This window comes from Myxine glutinosa, chromosome 5 (genome assembly GCF_964187855.1).
Source record: "Myxine glutinosa chromosome 5, kmMyxGlut1.1, whole genome shotgun sequence".
Lineage (NCBI taxonomy): Eukaryota > Metazoa > Chordata > Myxini > Myxiniformes > Myxinidae > Myxine > Myxine glutinosa.
The window spans coordinates 34,444,458-34,463,713 of NC_136265.1; the positions used below are offsets into that span (position 1 = coordinate 34,444,458).

The 19,256-nt window shown below is 41.1% G+C and overlaps 1 protein-coding gene across 1 annotated transcript; it reads left to right on the forward strand.

Moving 5' to 3' along the window:
• Positions 1 to 624: 624 nt before the first annotated feature.
• LOC137428609 (netrin-1-like) lies at positions 625 to 18,841 on the forward strand. The gene is made up of 7 exons (XM_068118512.2): positions 625 to 1,508; positions 1,733 to 1,910; positions 6,755 to 6,943; positions 9,850 to 9,999; positions 10,163 to 10,222; positions 16,802 to 16,879; positions 17,784 to 18,841. Exons 1-7 carry the CDS (start codon positions 708 to 710, stop codon positions 18,149 to 18,151), a joined length of 1,824 nt encoding a protein of 607 aa, XP_067974613.2. The 5' UTR covers positions 625 to 707; the 3' UTR covers positions 18,152 to 18,841.
• The last annotated feature ends 415 nt before the right edge of the window (positions 18,842 to 19,256 follow it).

The window sequence follows — 19,256 nt, forward strand, 5'->3', positions numbered from 1 at the left end:
AACACTCGTAGAATCCAGTAATTAAACGATGTGCATCTTCACCTGGATGTTCAGGTGGTACGGCAGAAAGCAATTTACCTGTTGCGCAAAACATTATCAAGGCCACCATTTTTTGTGTGAGGCGCGAACGTGAGGACGTGATTATTTGGCGCCGGGAGAGATGGACCATCTGCGATCGGGTGGGGAGGGGGGTGAACGTAGTGCTGGTGAGGGGAGGGAGGTGTGGAGTGAGGGAAGGAACCGAGGGTGAGGGCAGCGTGCCGGGGCTCATGGGTTGAGGGAGCTTCAAAAAGCGACCGATCTGCAGAACTTGTGGGAGAGCGCTCATTGGGAGCAGGTTGTCCTCTTGAGCGCGAGGTCCCTGAATGTCCGTGCGTATCGGAGGCGCACAGGTGACGTTTTAGCGGTCCAGCCCCCTGAACCCCGTCACGTTACCATGTTCATATGATTGGTTGTTTTACTTCTTAATTACACGGGTGCGGGTTAAGGTGATTAACACGGGGTTCTGATCGGTCTTTTCGGTCAGGATAGTTTGCGGAATGCAGTAATATTACCTGTCCACATTTCTGTCTTTCTGCAGGTGGTTCGACCTTATCAGGATAACAAGAATAATGATGACGATGATGTCAAGGGCGTCGTGGCTCTGCTTTTCCGCTGCACTCCTGGCGTTGTCACGCTCGGTCCGGGGATCTCACCCCGGCCTGGGGATGTTCGCCGCGCAGCAGACCCCCGCGGACCCCTGCTACGACGAGCGCAAGAACCCGCGCCGCTGCATCCCGGACTTCGTGAACGCAGCGTTCGGTCAGGCCGTGGAGGCGAGCAGCACCTGCGGAAGCCCTCCCGAGAGGGTCTGCGCACCTGGGAGGTCTGTTGAGACGACGAACCAAAGCGAGCGTGGAGCAACGGCAGAAGCACCTGGATCGGGGTCTGAGGGTACCAGGATCTCCACCTGCCATATTTGTGATGCCGGAGACCCACGGAGGTCCCATCCAACGGCCTACCTGACCGACCTGAACAACCCGCACAACCTCACCTGCTGGCAGTCATCGATGGACCGCGACAACGTCTCTCTTACATTGTCTCTCGGTAAAAAGTTTGAAGTTACCTACGTGAGCCTTCAGTTCTGCTCACGAAGACCCGAATCCATGACGATCTACAAGTCTGCAGACTTTGGCAAGACTTGGGTGCCCTTTCAGTTTTACTCTTCCAACTGCCGCGGGGTTTATGGACGTCCGAGTAAGACCACGGTGAGTAAAGACAACGAGCAGGAGGCGCTGTGCTCAGACCCCGGTACGCGACCCGTCCACGGTGGTCTTATTGCTTTCAGCACGCTGGACAGCCGACCATCGGCGCACGACTTCGACGCTAGTCCCGCTCTGCAGGATTGGGTCACCGCCACTGACATCCGTGTGGTCTTCCAGCGGGTGGACCCTCTCCTGGCTTCGGGTGATCTTGAGTTGGACCCTGAGGGTTCATTCCCACGTTACTTTGCAGTCTCAGACTTTCAGGTGAGTTTTTGCCTTCATCGGAAGAGAAACAAAATAATAACTGTGATGGTTAAGTTAATAAGTTAAGGATTTTGTCGAAATTTTACTTTTTTAACTCGATGTTCTATAAAGTGCTGAAACGAAGCGAGTTTGGTGCATTTATTGGCATTTATGGATCACTCTTTGTGGATCATCGTGGTACTGTGTAGTATTTGAGACCCTTATTACGTGGTGGTTGTGTATAGGTGGGGGGCAGGTGCAAGTGTAATGGACACGCATCGCAATGTGTGCGCGGAGCGAGCGGACAGCTCGAGTGCGCGTGTAAGCACAACAGTGCGGGGGCCGAGTGTGAGCGCTGCCGGGATTTCCACCTGGACCGACCCTGGAAGCGCGCGACGGCACGGCACGCTCACGAGTGTGCAGGTGACAGAGGATTGTGCTCATGCTTCTTTCAACTTCACTCATTGAAATTGATTATAATTATTTTTTTAAATTTCACTAACTAGTATTAATTGTAATTTCTGGTTCAATTTCACTAATATTAATTATCAATCCTGCTTTAATTTTACTAATACTCATTATAATTCCTCGTTTAATTTCACTGATATTAGTTATAAGTCCGGGTTTAATTACACTAATATTAATTATCAATCCTGGTTTAATTTTACTAATATTTATTATAATTCCTCGTTTAATCTCACTGATATTAGTTATAAATCCGGGTTTAATTACACTAATATTAATTATCAATCCTGGTTTAATTTTACTAATATTTATTATAATTCCTCGTTTAATCTCACTGATATTAGTTATAAATCCGGGTTTAATTACACTAATATTAATTATCAATCCTGGTTTAATTTTACTAATATTTATTATAATTCCTCGTTTAATCTCACTGATATTAGTTATAAATCCGGGTTTAATTACACTAATATTAATTATCAATCCTGGTTTAATTTTACTAATATTTATTATAATTCCTCGTTTAATCTCACTGATATTAGTTATAAATCCGGGTTTAATTACACTAATATTAATTATATCAATCCTGGTTTAATTTTACGAATATTTATTATAATTCCTAGTTTAATTTCACTGATATTAGTAATAAATCCTGCTTTAATTACACTATTAATGATCAATCCTGGTTTAATTTTACTAATATTCATTATAATTCCTAGTTTAATTTCACTGATATTAGTTATAAATCCTGGTTCAATTACACTAATATTAATGATCAATCCTGGTTTAATTTTACTAATATTCATTATAATTCCTAGTTTAATTTCACTGATATTAGTTATAAATCCTGGTTCAATTACACTAATATTAATGATCAATCCTGGTTTAATTTTACTAATATTAATTATAATTCCTAGTTTAATTTCACTAATATTAATTATAAATCCTGGTTTAATTACACTAATATTAATTTATCAATCCTGGTTTAATTTCATTAATATTCCTCATAAATTATGGTTTGATGTAACAAATATGAATTATAAATCCTGGTTTAATTTCACTAATACCCATTATAAATCCTGGTTTAATGAAACCAATATGACTTATAAATCCAGGTTTAATTTCACTTGTATGAATTATCAATCCTAGTTTATTTTCACGAATATATAATATAATATGTGATTTAATTTCACTAATATCCACTATAAATCCTGGTTTAATTTGACCAATATTAATTAGAAATCGTGATTTAATTCAACTCATGTTTATTATAATTCCTGGTTTAATTTAACCAGTATGAATTATAAATCTTGCTTAGTTTTTCATTAATTATAAATCCTGCTTTAATTACACTAATATTGATTATTATCAATCCTGGTTTAATTTCACTGATATTAATCATAATTCATGGTCGAATTTTACTAATACTAATTATAAATCCTGGTTTAATTTCACTGATATTCATAAAAATTAATGGTCTAATTTTACTAATATTAATTATAAATCCTGGTTTAATATCACTGATTTTCATAAAAATTAATGGTCTAATTTTACTAATATTAATTATAAATCATGCTTTAATTACACTAATATTTATTCTCAATTGTGGTTTAATTTCACTAATATTAGTTAAATCCTGGTTTAATTAAACCAATATTCATTACAAATCGTTGTTTAATTCCACTAATATTCAATATACAGAAAGTCCTGGTTTAATTTAACAAATATTAATTACAAATCATGGTTTAATTCCACTAATATTTAATATAAATCCTGGTTTAATTTAAGTCATTAATTATAAATCGTGGTTTAATTCAACTAATATTCATTATAATTCCAGGTTAAATTTATCCAGTATGAATTATAAATCCTGCTTTAATTTCTCATTAAGTATATATCCTGGTTTAATTACTCTGTTAATGATAAATCCTGGTTTAATTTAACTCATTAATTATAAATCGTGGGTTAATTCAACTAATAATCTTTATAAATCCTGGTTTAATTACTCTTATGTTAATGATAAATCCGAGTTGAATTTAACTCATTAATTATAAATCGCAGTTTAATTCAACTCATATTCATTTTAATGCCTGGTTTAATTTAACTCATTAATTATAAATCCTGGTTTCATTTAAATCATTAATTATAAAACCTGGTTTAATTTAACTCATTAATAATTATAAATCACGGTTTAATTCAACTCATATTCATTATAATGCCTGGTTTAATTTAACCAGTATGTATTATAAATCCTGGTTTAATTCAACTTATATTCATTATAAATCATGGTCCAATTTTCCTAATATTAATTATAAATCATGCTTTAATAACACCAATATTAATTATAAATCATGCTTTAATTACACCAATATTAATTATCAATCATGGTTTAATTTCACTAATATTAATTATAAATCCTTCTTTCATTGAACCAATATTAATTATAAATCGTGGTTTAATTCCACTAATATTCAATATAAATCCTGGTTTAATTTAACTAATATTAATTATAAATCATGCTTTAATTACACCAATATTAATTATAAATCATGCTTTAATTACACCAATATTAATTATCAATCATGGTTTAATTTCACTAATATTAATTATAAATCCTTCTTTCATTGAACCAATATTAATTACAAATCGTGGTTTAATTCCACTAATATTCAATATAAATCCTGGTTTAATTTAACTAATATTAATTATAAATCATGCTTTAATTACACCAATATTAATTATAAATCATGCTTTAATTACACCAATATTAATTATCAATCATGGTTTAATTTCACTAATATTAATTATAAATCCTTCTTTCATTGAACCAATATTAATTACAAATCATGGTTTAATTCCACTAATATTCAATTTAAATATTGGTTTAATTTAACTCATTAATTATAAATCTCGGTTTAATTCAACCAATATTCATTATAATTCCTGGTTAAATTTATCCAGTATGAATTATAAATCCTGCTTTAATTTCTCATTAATTATATATCCTGGTTTAAATACTCTAATGTTAATGATAAATCGTGGTTTAATTTACTCATTAATTATAAATTGTGATTTAATTTACAAATATTCATTATAATTCCTGGTTAAACTTATCCAGTATGAATAATAAATCCTGCTTTAATTTCTCATTAATTATATATTCTGGTTTAATTACTCTAATGTTAATGATAAATCCTGGTTTAATTTAAGTCATTAATTATAAATCGTGGTTTAATTCAACTAATGTTCATTATAAATCTTGGTTGAATTTAACCAATATTCATGATAAATCTTGGTTTAATTTAACTCATTAATGATAAATCGTGGTTTAATTAAACTCGTATTCATTATAATGCCTGGTTTAATTTAACCAGTAAGTATTATAAATCTTGGTTTAAATTAACTCATTAATTATAAATCCTGGTTTAATTACACTGATATTAATTATCAATAACTGTTTAATTCCACTAATATCCATTATAAATCTTAGTTTAATTTAATCAATATTAATTATAAATCATGGATTAATTCCACTCGTATTCTTTATAATTCCTGGTTTAATTTAACCAATATGAATTATAAATGTTGGTTCAATTTAACTCGTTAATTATCAATCCTGGTTTAATTACACTAATATCCATTATAAATCCTGCTCTAATTTCAGTTATTGTAATTAATTTGTTTGCTTTAAACATGTTGGGTAGTGTCATGGTTCTTTTAGTAATGGGTCAAACCAAAAATAACTATTATCATTAATCATCATACCAATATAATAACAACATATTCCGACGGATTATACTCGATACTTGTTTCATTGTTTTGATTCTGCATTCATTCATCGATTACGACAATTGCATCAAAGGGCATCTTCCAGGCTTTTAACCGCTGTGGCAACCCCGTTAAGGTTCATGAGCGAGATCAAACGGATCATGTCATTCATTGCTTTTTTGTGGTTATAATTTTTTCTTATCATTATCAAGAAAATACTGACCATAGTGTGAATCAGGTTCATAGTATGACATATGAGGGCATTGAGTCGTGCACAAAGTAATGTAAAGCAAACACTGTTCTGGACTCTGCAATGATAACCAAGCTGTCCAAAATTATGTAGAATACAGTACAATACAATCAACCATATGTGGAATATACAGTAGTAGAGTATGTATTGTATGTACAGTATATTTATGTGATGTAAATATAGTATTGTATGTACGTAATCTGTGTCTATGTACTGTATGTGTAGTATCACCAGAATTTGTGGCATATTGGTTAGAGCATCTGGATCATCCGAGTCTGGGTCTGTAAAGAGTATGGTACATTGAAAAAAAATCAGAAATGTACAGTATCATATCTGTATGTACTGTATTACAGGATATGTACAGTGTAATATTCATGTTCTGTGTGTACAGTATGTGTTGTGACAATGACAGACATTTTTAGATAAATCTCAGCAATTTCACCAAAACTTTTGTTTACATTTGGGAAATCGCATAAAACTATTGATCGCTTTGCAGCCATTGTGAATGATTCTTGATTATGACGGATTCTTTGCTGAAGTTTGAAGAAACTTTTTTGTTGTTGTTGAAAAAATTGGAACACTTTAAGAATAACTTTCTTAAAGCTGTGTTTAAAGCATGTTGAGACCAATATTCAATTATGTCCGCACTGTCCTTTTATAAGCCCTAAACTCAATCTGTACATCACAACTGTATCTTGTATTCCCATTATAATGATCCATACCATGCCCTTTGTGTACCTCTTACCGTGTATACAATTGTCTTATTGCACTCGCTCCATCGCAGTTTGCAACTGTAACCTCCACGCACGCAAGTGTCGCTTCAACCCCCAGCTGTACGAACTCTCTGGCCAGCGCAGCGGCGGTGTTTGCGCCCGTTGCCGCCATAACACCGCCGGGCGCCATTGCCACTACTGTCGCGAAGGGTTCTACCGAGACCTCCACCATGACATCACTTATCACAAAGCCTGCAGGCGTGAGTATGCAATTGGTTGGAAATTCGGGAAATCTGAGGATGTTCTAGCCCTTGAAAAAATGTACAAAAAACTAGAACAATGTGATTGTGTCGCCAATATGCCTCCGCATAGTCCCACAACGGGTAGATGCCACCACTCTGCATATGTATGGGTAGGGGATCACGTTTGTGAAGTTTTGTGTTGATCGGATACGGTTCGTTTTTCTATCCAAGATTGCTGCCTAACCACGTGACCTATGACATCATCATTTTCAAACTATATGCAACTGTGCTGTTAGATGATATTTGTAAAATTTCGCATCGATAGGGTGAGCGGTTTCAGAGATATAATTATTTAACATTTTCCTTCAATCCAATATGGCTGCCAAACCATGTCACCTATGATGTCATAAATGTAATATTTCAATACAAATGGCTGGTTTAATTTAATAGACACCGTATCAAGTGCATGCAATTTCAGATTTTTAGGATAAGGAATTCGATTAAAACATTTTTGGCTGGTATACCACTTCACCCTATGAGCCTGGTGTTGGCTTAGCGGTTAGGGTGCCGGCTTGGGATCCTGGAATCCTGGGTTCGAATCCTGGTCGATCGCTGAATTAACGCCCGGAGGGGGGTGGGGAGGGGGTTGACTCAGCCTGCCATCCTTCCGAGGTCTGCAAATTGAGTACCAGTTCACTGGTAATTCCCTGTGTGTCGCAAAAGGCAACTAACAGGATTGGCGGCAGGAAGGGCATCCGGCCACAAAACAGTGCTTCAAAAAGGGGACCATGGTGCCTGAAAAAGGCCAACCCCTGCTCTGCGGGGAAAATGGCTTCTAAAGGTGGTCATACCACTTCACCTATGATGTCATCATTATCATGCTTTTGTTCCCCATTGGGAGTACTTGACAATGTGCCAAGTTTCAAATTTTTCCATTCAGCGGTTTCCGAGAATTTTTTTATATTCGCTTTTAATCCAACATGGTTGCCATACCACGTGACCTATGACGTCACAATTGTCATAAAAACATTCTGCATGGGTGTCACTCCTACCCTGAAAGTTTCGTCTTAATTGGACATATGGTTGCTGAGAAAAACGAGGTTTAGCCCGTACGGACGGATGGACGGACGTACGGACATACGGACAACCCGAAAACATAATGCCTCCAGCGACTTTGTCGGCGGAGGCATAAAAACAAGTCCCCAGATGTCTTGTGAGATCTTGTTGGAGTTTTTTGTAAGGGTCAAGGTTCATGTTGGCAGTAAGCAATGATTCAAGCATCACTTACATATTATGCAAGTTGTGGAGGGGATTTTTTGGCAGATGGGTGAGGGGGGCAATTCTTGTAATTTGCATACTTGAATATGTGTGATGATTTGGTGTTGGAAACAAAAATCTCCAAACACGTGATTGTGTGTTTACGTTATAGTCTACTCTCTAGTCTCTGCATGGTCAATTCTACAGAGTGGATGTCCATGTTTTGTCCCAGTATTACTCCGATGAGGAAGTCACTTCTACTAATACAGTGCGGGACTTTTGAAATGATGTAATCCATCCAAAACGCTCTGTGCACATGCGCAGAACCCCCGAGCAACAGCAGTCATCACAGTACGCCAATCTATATATAATCGGCCTGCATGCGAGATAAGGATTGCTGCCTAAAATGACTCGCGAAGCTTCTAAAACAAGCTGAAAATACTCGGAAATGTACCTGAGAGAAAGAGGTGTTCCTCTGCACAACGAAAGAGTTGGAGAACTTTCTTGCCGACAGGGCTGAGAGATTGCAGCTTTCCATACTGCAGATTCCCAAAGAGGTGGACTGCTGCAAGGCCCAGAGAACTGTGGACGGGCATGTGCAACCCAAACCCTCAACCATCACTGCCAGTGAGTGGACTTTGAACCTTGCGGGACTGCCTCCTATGAACATGGCAGGATTGGTGATTGGTGATTGTTTTTTAATGACTTCGGCAATTGGAAAACCGATGCTGCGTGTCATTACTGACAAAGTAATGGTTACCAACTGTTCGACAAAGGACATCTTCACGATTTGAAAATGCACAAAGCTACTGTCAGCTATAGCTAAGTGAGAGTCAAATGTACCAGGCAGACTTCACTGAGGGAGACACCGTATCTGGTTTGGGTTCTTCTTGTGAACAGCAACGGGAAGAGCATATCTGGGGCTTGTGAATGCACAGGGTAAGTTTTAAAGTGAGGATATTTACTTTTAATAAAGTTGGGGGGAGCGTGGAGTCGGAGCTGTGAGGGCTGTTATTTTAAAAAAAATTGGTTCTGGGGCCACGAGAAATTGTACTACAATTTTGCATCTACTGGTAAAAGGAGAAGTGTGTGTTTTGTTGTGTTGTCTGTGTGTTGTGTGTTGTGTGCCACTTGCTTGTATTAACAGAAAATGGTAGGAACTCGACACCTCGCATCCACAGATATTGCTTGTATTTCCCACAGTTTCGTAAGACCGATTTGCATCCAGGAACACAACAATTATGGTTAACCATCTGGAGATTGCAAAATAATGAAAATTATGTTTAAAAGACTTTGACTCCCAAGATTTTGCCATAGTTACAGGAAATGAAAACTGCCCCGGCTAGCGGTAGTTGCTGAAAACGTGCACACTGCGCATGTGCGAAAGGCCTCGCTTGCGTTCATACGTCATTTCGAAAGTCCCGTATTGTTTGATGTTCATCCACCATATTCTCGTGATACAAAATAATTCGTTTAATAATTAATTAATTATAATGATGATTGTTCATTTGTTCTAAAAAAAAAAATTTTCATCTTAATAGCCACAGGATGTGAATGGAATGAATGAACCTTATGGTGAATGAATGAATAAATTTTTCTCTGGAAACCGTACGAGTTGCATTGAACGATTACCGAATGACCAAAACGGCCATCCTCTTCCTTGGCAGCGTGCGAGTGCCATCCGGTTGGGGCGGCGGGCAAGACGTGCAATCAAACCAGCGGGCAATGCCCTTGCAAGGATGGCGTGACGGGTCTGACCTGCAATCGCTGTGCCAAGGGCTATCAACAGAGCCGTTCACCAATCGCTCCCTGCATACGTACACGGACTCTCAAGTTTATATTTGAAATTTCATACTTTGGCAAATTTTAATCTCTTCTCTGAATGCAAGCTGCAAAATCTGCACAAATCGATTGATTTGACTATAACGGTGTAACCTTAACCCTAATTATTATGTCTATTGCATTCATCCTTTACCCCAGGAATTCCCACCGTCTCTGTTGGGAATGCTGAGTATGGGAGGCGGACGGACAGCCCTGCAGGTGGGTTGCCCACTAGGACATGCACAAAACTATTTGCTCGATACCTCATCGATTATCTTCAATTATCTGCTCACAGGTTGCATGCTTACTTCTTTTGGACGTTGTATTGGATCCTTATTATTAATATACTAAGAAGAGTACCTGCCCAAGTGATGGAAAAAGCAAGCAAAAGTATCCTCCTTCTCTCTCTCCCTCCTGCCCCACTCCTTTCCCTCCCCCACTCTCTCTCTCCCCTCTCCACCCCACTTCCCTGTCTCTTCCCCACTTCCCACTCCCTCCCATCTCTCCCCCACTCCCTCCCATCTCTCCCCCACTCCCTCCCATCTTTCCCCCACTCCCTCCCATATCTCCCCACTCCCTCCCATCTCTCCCCCACTCCCTCCCATCTCTCCCCCATTCCCTCGCATCCCCATCTCCCCCATTTCCCTCTCCTTCACCTCGCATCCCGCTCTCTCCACCACTCCCTTCTCCCCACTCCTCTCTCCTCTATACATGTCTGTGCTCTGTATTTTTTTTAATGGCTATCATTTCCTTTTCAGCTTTTTTTCGCTTTCGGTATTCAGTTGTTACCTTTTTCTGATGTCGAAGTACGATACTCGTTACAGAGCGTCGCTGCCGCCAAAGCAGCTCCCTGAGCAATGGTTATACTAGTTGGTTTGTCATTCCATTCCCAGCTGTAGTTTGGGCAGGAATTCGTAATTTGTTCAGGGTGCCGGTGATTGCTCGCCCCCTCTACATGAAAGACACCATGGGGATCTTTAACGTCCACAATCTAATGCCGGAAAACTAGACGCCCAGTTTAACGTCCATCCGAGGGACGACACACATTGATGATTTACCCAGTCTGTGAAACACCGGGATGATAGTTTATAGCTGGGTCAGGATTCAAACCCAGGCTAGACAGCTTAGAGGAGAGTGTGGGTACCTCAGAGGTCATTCTGTCTGCCGAGGTCGTCCCTTAACGCATTGTTAATAAATAAACTGTGATTCCATGTTGTACCTGTATGTATTACTACACGTTAAAAATGTATCATAAGGGTTGAATCCAAACCCACAAAGATTGCGACCGATGTCCCTGGACGGTGTAAAATAAAATCACACATACAATAATTACCTTTTAAAAGAGAGAAAAAAATGTATTTTGGAGCCATTTTACCTCACGTCTCGTGGAACTTACTATTTAATTTATTTGACTTTAAAAATCGCTTTTTCCTAAATTTTGTTCCGAACTCCCTCTAGATTTTGACACAAATATTTAGGCCTTGGGTTCCAATCGTGAAATATTGAAATAGATTTCGAATATCAGCTTTTAATAAGCCTATACGATACATTATTCAATCTTGCCAGGAGCCAATCACATTGCACCGAGCCTCACACCAGCCAATCAGCGTAACAGTGAACGGACGAACGGACTGTCATCTCTGTTATATATATATATATATATGTGAGAAATCTCTGAGGATATCCCGGAGACTCAATAGTTCAGTGGGCTGTCACCGCGTACGTGATGAGGTTCATGGGTTCGAGTCCCAGGTTGAGCCAGAATTTTTTCACACTAGCCCCACACAGGAATTTACTTCCTGTTTATTAAATATATATATATATATATATATATATAATATATTGTTGCGGATTCGGGGTCGGCGCTCCCCTTACCAAGGGGGGGTTAATCCCCTTGTCTTTTAAGCTGGCCATTCCCCCAGTCCTGGAAGTTACAACGCTCCTCCACGGTCGAGATTGGCCAGGGTGATTGGTCAAGATGGATTCCCAAATACCTGCATGCCAATCCCTCCGCGAAGCAGGGAAATAACTCCCGCTCGAACCACGGACAGGTGGAAATTGCCGAGCAGTTTAGCAATCCGCGATTCGAGCCGTTAGCAAAAAGACTAACTCGATTCTGAGCGGTTCTAATCGTGCCACGTATACTCAATTGAGAAATCACTAAAACGATCGGATGGAGAGGAAACCAAAAGGTAGGAAGAACAGAGATTTATTAATTACGTACAAAAACCCGAAGAGGAAACGAAAGAAGGGCATGTACAAGGGAAGAAGAAGAAGCAGACACAGGGCAACCTTATACAGTCTTAATTAACACACCCAGAACACAAACAGACTTACACGAAAGGGGAATAGCAGGAAGGAAGGTACAAGCAGATGGGCCAGCATTGGCTCCGGCCCCGGTTCACGCTCCACTCTGGTCCACGCTCCACCTCGGTTCAGGCTCCGGTTCCGCGGCGAAACCCGGCAGGCAGCGTGGTTGGTATTGTCGGTGTGAGCGGACCTTACATGCCGGGGGGGTTCATATATCGGGGAGGAATTGCGTCCGTGAATCGGAGGAATCGTAACGCGTGCCTCGTGACTCTCCATCCGCGTCTCTCATCGTGGATCTCGTTCTCTCCAAGGGTGCCACTCTCCCTGGCAGACTCTCAGACTCAGACTCCGGCAGACTGACTCTCTAAGTAGTCCCACGCGAGCGCTTATATTACGCGCTCGCGTATAAAGCCGCGTGCTTTTAGGACACACCCACCGGTGAGCTCGCCTCGGCCCTGGTTGGTCGCGAGGACTCACCGACTCCGCCCTTAACAGGGCTACGCCTCGCTCCGATAACTCCTCCCCCTTTTTCTCCGCTCTGACCGCATGGTTAATAGCGTTTGGAGTGAGCACTGAGGCGGCTGCGACTGGCAGAGGCGCGTAATACAATTTGGAGAGGGACCAAGCCGCAAAATGAATGGGATTTGAAAAGGGGCCGTTGTTATTTGATTAATGCAACGCAGAGTCAAACTATTGGGAACACAGCCTTGACTAAAACACATACGAATGAAATAACTGAAGAAGTTCCTTTGGTGTCCTACGTGTTGCAATATGGACTAACTAGGGTGCGACCTTTGACCTTTGGAAAATGGGAATATTTACAGGGAATTATTTACAATGGATTATTATTTACAAGTGCCGGTTCTGAAAACCGTAACAATATTATTCTTGGAAACTCCCATTGTGTCACCTAATTGGTTGGAATAATAAAGATGTATATATATATTTTATTGACTCGTACTCAGAAAATGCACTGGGTTTTTTACCATTGACTTTTCAGTCGAGGTCCAGAGTATATAAATTTGGCCACGGGTTGCCAGCACACAACAGGCTCTTCTTTGAAAAGGTACAATGGGATCTTTAACATCCACAAATGAGTGCTAGCATATGGGGCAGCAGGCTTTATATACAGTCACATGAAAAAGTAAGTACACCCCATGTAAAGTTTTGACTTTTTCAACATATTTCAACATACAGCTATTTGATCTTCATTTCAACAATATTGATAGATAAAGGTGATATAATATAACAAATATCATGAAACATTTACATTTTGTAGTCCATTGTATAATTTAAATAAACATAAATGCAAATTTTGCATGTGGAAAAAGTAAGTATACCCCTACATTTATCACTCCTTCAAATACCTAAAATTAGAATCAGGTGCACCAGCTCAGGTGCAAATGATTAGAACATCGTTAGAGAGGACCTTGGAGAAACCTGTCTTATTTAAACCTCAGACATTTCGTTTGGTTTGCTCTTTGCTGTTGAAGTGTGCGGCGTCACCATGTCTAGATCAAAAGAGCTCTCTGAGGCCTTCAGAAAGAAGGTTATAGATGCCTACGAGTCTGGGAAGGGATTTAAAAAGATCTCCAAACAATTTGAAATCAATCATTCGACTGTCCGGAAGATCATCTACAAGTGGAGAAGATTCCAAACAACTGCCAACTTGTTCAGGCCAGGCCGCCCCATCAAGTTCAGCCCGAGAGCAGACCGCAAGATGCTGAAATAAGTCTCTAAGAACCCCAGAATGTCATCACGGGACCTACAGGTAGCTCTTGCCACTGTTGATGTCAAAGTGCACGAGTCTACCATTAGAAAGAGGCTGCATAAATTTGATCTACATGGGAGGTGTGCCAGGAGGAAACCTTTGCAGTCCAGAAAGAACATCAGGGCAAGACTAAAGTTTGCCAATGAACACCTAGGCAAAGACCAGCACTTCTGGAACAATGTGCTCTGGACAGATGAGTCAAAGGTAGAGCTATTTGGCCACAGTACCAGAAGACATGTTTGGCGAAAACCAAAGACAGCATTTGACCACAAGAACCTGATACCAACTGTAAAGCATGGTGGTGGAAATATTATGGTTTGGGCAGCTTTGCTGCATCAGGGCCTGGGCAGCTCACCATCATAGAATCCACTATGAATTCTTCATTGTACCAGAGGGTGCTTGAGGATAATGTGAGGCCATCTGTCGGAAAGTTGAAGCTCAACCGAAGGTGGACCTTGCAACATGACAATGACCCTAAACATACCAGTAAATCCACCAAGGAATGGCTGAAAAGAAAGAAATGGAGGGTTCTGGAATGACCAAGTCAAAGCCCGGATCTAAATCCCATCGAGATGTTGTGGGGGGATTTGAAACGAGCTGTGCATGCAAGAAACCCCTCAAACATCGCACAGCTGAAAGAATTCTGCATGGAGGAGTGGGCAAAAATTTATCCCAGTCGATGTCAGAGACTGGTAGACTGTAATAAGAAACGCCTACTTGAGGTTGTTTCTATTGAGCTATTACTTTGACAGCCCACAACTATTCCCACCTTGTGGGGTCGGCCCAGGGAACAGTTTTGGCCCATTCGGATAGGGATTTGTAACTTGTTCCGGGTGCTGGCGATAACTCGCCCACTCGAAAGACACCCTGAGAATGTTTAACATCCATTAACTGATGCTAGCAGGCAGGACATCCATCTTGTGATGCAACACCTTGTCTGCGAAACACCACTCTGACAGTTTATATTGTGGTCGGGAATCGAACCCAAACTCGACAGCTTAAAGGTGAGTGTGCTACCTCTCCACCATCTTATTGGATACCCATACCAGGTTGAACTGTATCTTTATTGTACAATGCTCCTTTCCTATTCCATCTCCAGGCGCTGCATGACGTCATCGCTGGGCACCGATGGGGGCCCGGCAATGACGTGCCCTGAAAGGGAGTACTCGGTTTTCACTCCGGTTTCTTTCTTTCTTTCTTGTTTTTTTTTTCTGGGCGATATCTCAGCCATCCTTTGAGCTAGGAAGCTGGAATTTGGGCACAATAGTGAGCACGTTAAAACACGTTAAAGCGTTAAAATGAGCACGTTAAAATAAAAAAACGGTATTTTTAATATTTTTTCCTGAATCAATTAATTGATTAATTACTTAATTATTATCGATTAATTGAGTACTTATTTATTTTCTTTCTCATCTGGGCATTATCTCAGGCACCTTTTGAGTTAAGCTGATATTTGGACACAACAATGACCAAGTGATTTGGCTGTAAAGGGTATTTTTGATTTATTGATTAATCAATTAATTATTTATTGATTAATCAATTAATTGATTACTTTTTTTACATTTTTGATTAACTATGTAATTAATTTTCAAAAAGTTACAGCTTTGGATGAAACACTGGTGGTCTAGGTATGCTATTAGCCAATTGTTTAAGAAATTAATTACTTTATGATTATTATTTATTTCTTTTAATTACGCAATTAATCAATCAATTATTGTTCACCTCCCCCTCCCAATAGGCAATGCCGTGCGCTAGAGGATATATTATTTATTTATTTATTTGGCATGGTGGTGGGGATGGTGTAATTTGAATGTATCTGTACTTGTTATTTCTTTTGATCAAAATAATTTCGTTTTTTTCTTGTTTTTTGTTGGTGTTGATTTCTATCTAAAAAAAATTTTGTTTGTTTTTTTGTATACAGAATCGAGGCTCGTGTAAGTGCTAACACATTAAACATGAAAACATGCACAGACACATAAAACATACAATGAAGGGAGCGGGAGACGAGAAGGGGAGGGAGAGGGAAGCACACAAGCACAACAACAGTAGAGAACAGGAACCTCGGTAGATCTGTGGAAGGGAGAGAGCTGGGGAGGAGGGAGGGGTACATGACATAAAACAAATGAACACTACTAGGAATTTCAGGAAAGAAGTTTGAGATTGAAAGAGGCGGATTTGAGGTGTTTTAACGGGGGTAGAAAAGATCAAGGTTTTGGATGGGGGAAGATAAGAGATGGTGGTGAACCGATGTTTTAAAGACCTGGAGGGAGGAGAGGGATTGAAGAGGGAGGAGAGGGATTGAGAATTATTATGAGTGGATGAATGGTGGAAAGGAAAGGAGGAGGGGGGAGTAAGGTGTCAGTGAGAGTATAATAGAACAGGGTTATTTATTGGAGAGAGTATGAGGTGACTATGGGCAGCACTTGTTGAGGACTGGAGGGAGGGACACGAGATAACTGATTCAGGGAGTCAGTACAATGGATGAGAAAATAGAAGGATGAAGGAATGGAGGTGAGATATTGGCTTAGACATGGAGCAGGTAAGCAGATGAGGACCTGGACACCGTGGGATGCGCATGCCTCTGAGCAGAGAGTGGGGAGGAGTGGAGAATGTGTGTGCGTGTGTGCACTCAAACCAGTGGTGTGCGATCGCGCCACTGAAATCCAAATGTCAGGGCTCTTCGGCCCACACTGATGTGCATATCTGAATTTGTGCAGAAAACTGCAACGCTTACTGCAAGCCACAGAAACCAAAGTTGAAGCTGAGCATCAGAAAGTACTGCAAGAGAGATTTCGGTATGTTGCACATCATGACGTCATACTTTGCTACGTCAATCTCTGCTGTTAATGCGCTTCAAGGTTTATAAAACCGGAACTGCATTTGAACTCGGACAAAATGACCCAAAACTGAACTTGCAAATGCTTTGTCAACCTGCTTGTGGTTTTACATGGTAAGGTTATACAACCTGGTAGTTCATGACAGTAACACCTGTCCTTACGAATAAAAATGTTTTGTTTTTTTTGGAACCCGTTTTGTGCTCTCACCTGAGCACTTGGCTCACGGTGCTGGCATCCCAGGTTCAAATCCCACACAGTGTCCCAAATTTGTCCATTATCTAAAAATGTCCTTGTGATTAAACTAACGTCGATGCTTGGCTGTCCTGTATAAGGTGTCGCACCTGTGATGCTTGGTGCAAGCCCCTCCATAATCGGTAATGAAATGTCCACCAAATCCCAGATATTTCAATATTGAGAAGAATTCTTGTGCAATTTTGTTTTTTGGCATTTTATTTGATCAAAAGTACCGTTTTGCTGGTTTATTCAGTACAGAGTGAGGCCCGAGGTTTTGTCGAGGTAGAAACCCAAACTTCACTGTTTTTATTTATTTATTAATTTTTTTTTTTTTTTTTTTTTTTGTAGACAAGGTCGAGGCTCATGTAAGAGCTAACATCAACCACAAAAAAGACAAACTGACACATAAAACATATGATAAAGGGAGCGGGAGAACAAGATGGAGAGCAGGGACATGGGCATGTTAATCGGTTGTAATGGTTTCTTATCCCGGAGGAAAGGCCTAACTCCTGCGGACGGTTTGCCAAATCTACACTTGGATTATAACATATTATATTGCAAACTGAAGTTGTCCGTCGTTAGTTCTGTAAGCCAGAGGGACAATTTTTTTTTCTCATGTGCATTGCAGCGCTGCAGTTGCACGTGTCGGCCGAAGCGATGTTGGGCGAGTGGACCCGCTACGCGGTGTCTGTGTTGGCCGTCTTCAGGCGTGGAGGGACACGACTGCAACGTGGTGCGGACGCCTATCTTTGGATGCGTTCCCGGCAATTGTCCTGCCAGTGCCCTCCGCGCCTGCGACCCGGAAAGAAGTACTTGCTTTTGGGCAGCGAGGGATACCCGGGTCCCGTCGGCGGGGCTTCGGGTAGGCCTGTCCGCCGGGCGCACGCACTCGTCGCAGACAAGGGAAGCGTCGCCTCGCCGTGGCGGGACGTGTGGGCCAGACGGCTCCGGAGGCTGCAGCGCCGGGAGAAGAAGGGAAGATGTCGCAAGGCTTAAGAGTGGGGAGATTTTATAAGGCGCTAGAACATGCTGGTTCGTGACATGGGCAAGGAAATTTTATGAGAGGCTTTCAAAATGTTCAAAAAAATCCTTCAAAATGGGAGCAAGATACTCACAACAGTGCGTGAAGAAACGCCATCTTCATTACTCCTTCATGATCATTCAATAGAGTCGGTGCTGCCTTAGCAGTTCCATGGGAAAGGGTGATGCTGGTGGTTTGGTTGTTTCCTACACACAAGTCAGTTAGAGCAGGAATTTGTAAGTTGTTCATATTGGCGGTAACTACTCTTCACGAAAGGCACCGGTCATGGGATTTTTAGCGTCCATCAATGACCAGTGCTGGCAGGACCGGTCCTCAGGCACCGGTCATGGGATTTTTAGCGTCCATCAATGACCAGTGCTGGCAGGACTGGTCCTCAAGCACCGGTGATGGGATTTTTAGCGTCCATCAACGACCAGTGCTGGCAGGACCGGTCCTCAGGCACTGGTCATAGGATTTTTAGTGTCCATCAAGGACCAGTGCTGGCAGGACCGGTCATGGGATTTTTAGCGACCATCAACGACCAGTGCTGGCAAAACCGGTCCTCAGGCACCGGCCATGGATTTTTAGCGTCCATCAATGACCAGTGCTGGCAGGACTGGTCCTCAGGCATCGGTGATGGGATTTTTAGCGTCCATCAACGACCAGTGCTGGCAGGACCGCTCCTCAGGCACTGGTCATACGATTTTTAGTGTCCATCAATGACCAGTGCTGGCAGGACCGGTCCTCAGGCACCGGTCATGGGATTTTTTGCGTCCATCAAGGACCAGTGCTGGTAGGACCGGTCATGGGATGTTTAGCGACCATCAACGACCAGTGCTGGCAAGACCGGTCCTCAGGCACCGGCCATGGATTTTTAGCGTCCATCAATGACCAGTGCTGGCAGGACCCGTCCTCAGGCACCGGTCATGGGATTTTTAGCGTCCATCAACGACCAGTGCTGGCATGACCGGTCCTCCGGCCTATTGCCCCACCGATGGACGGCGCACACATTGAGGCCTCACCCTGCGTGCGAAACACCATGGGGGAAGTTTTTGCTGGGTCTGGATTCAAACCCAAGGT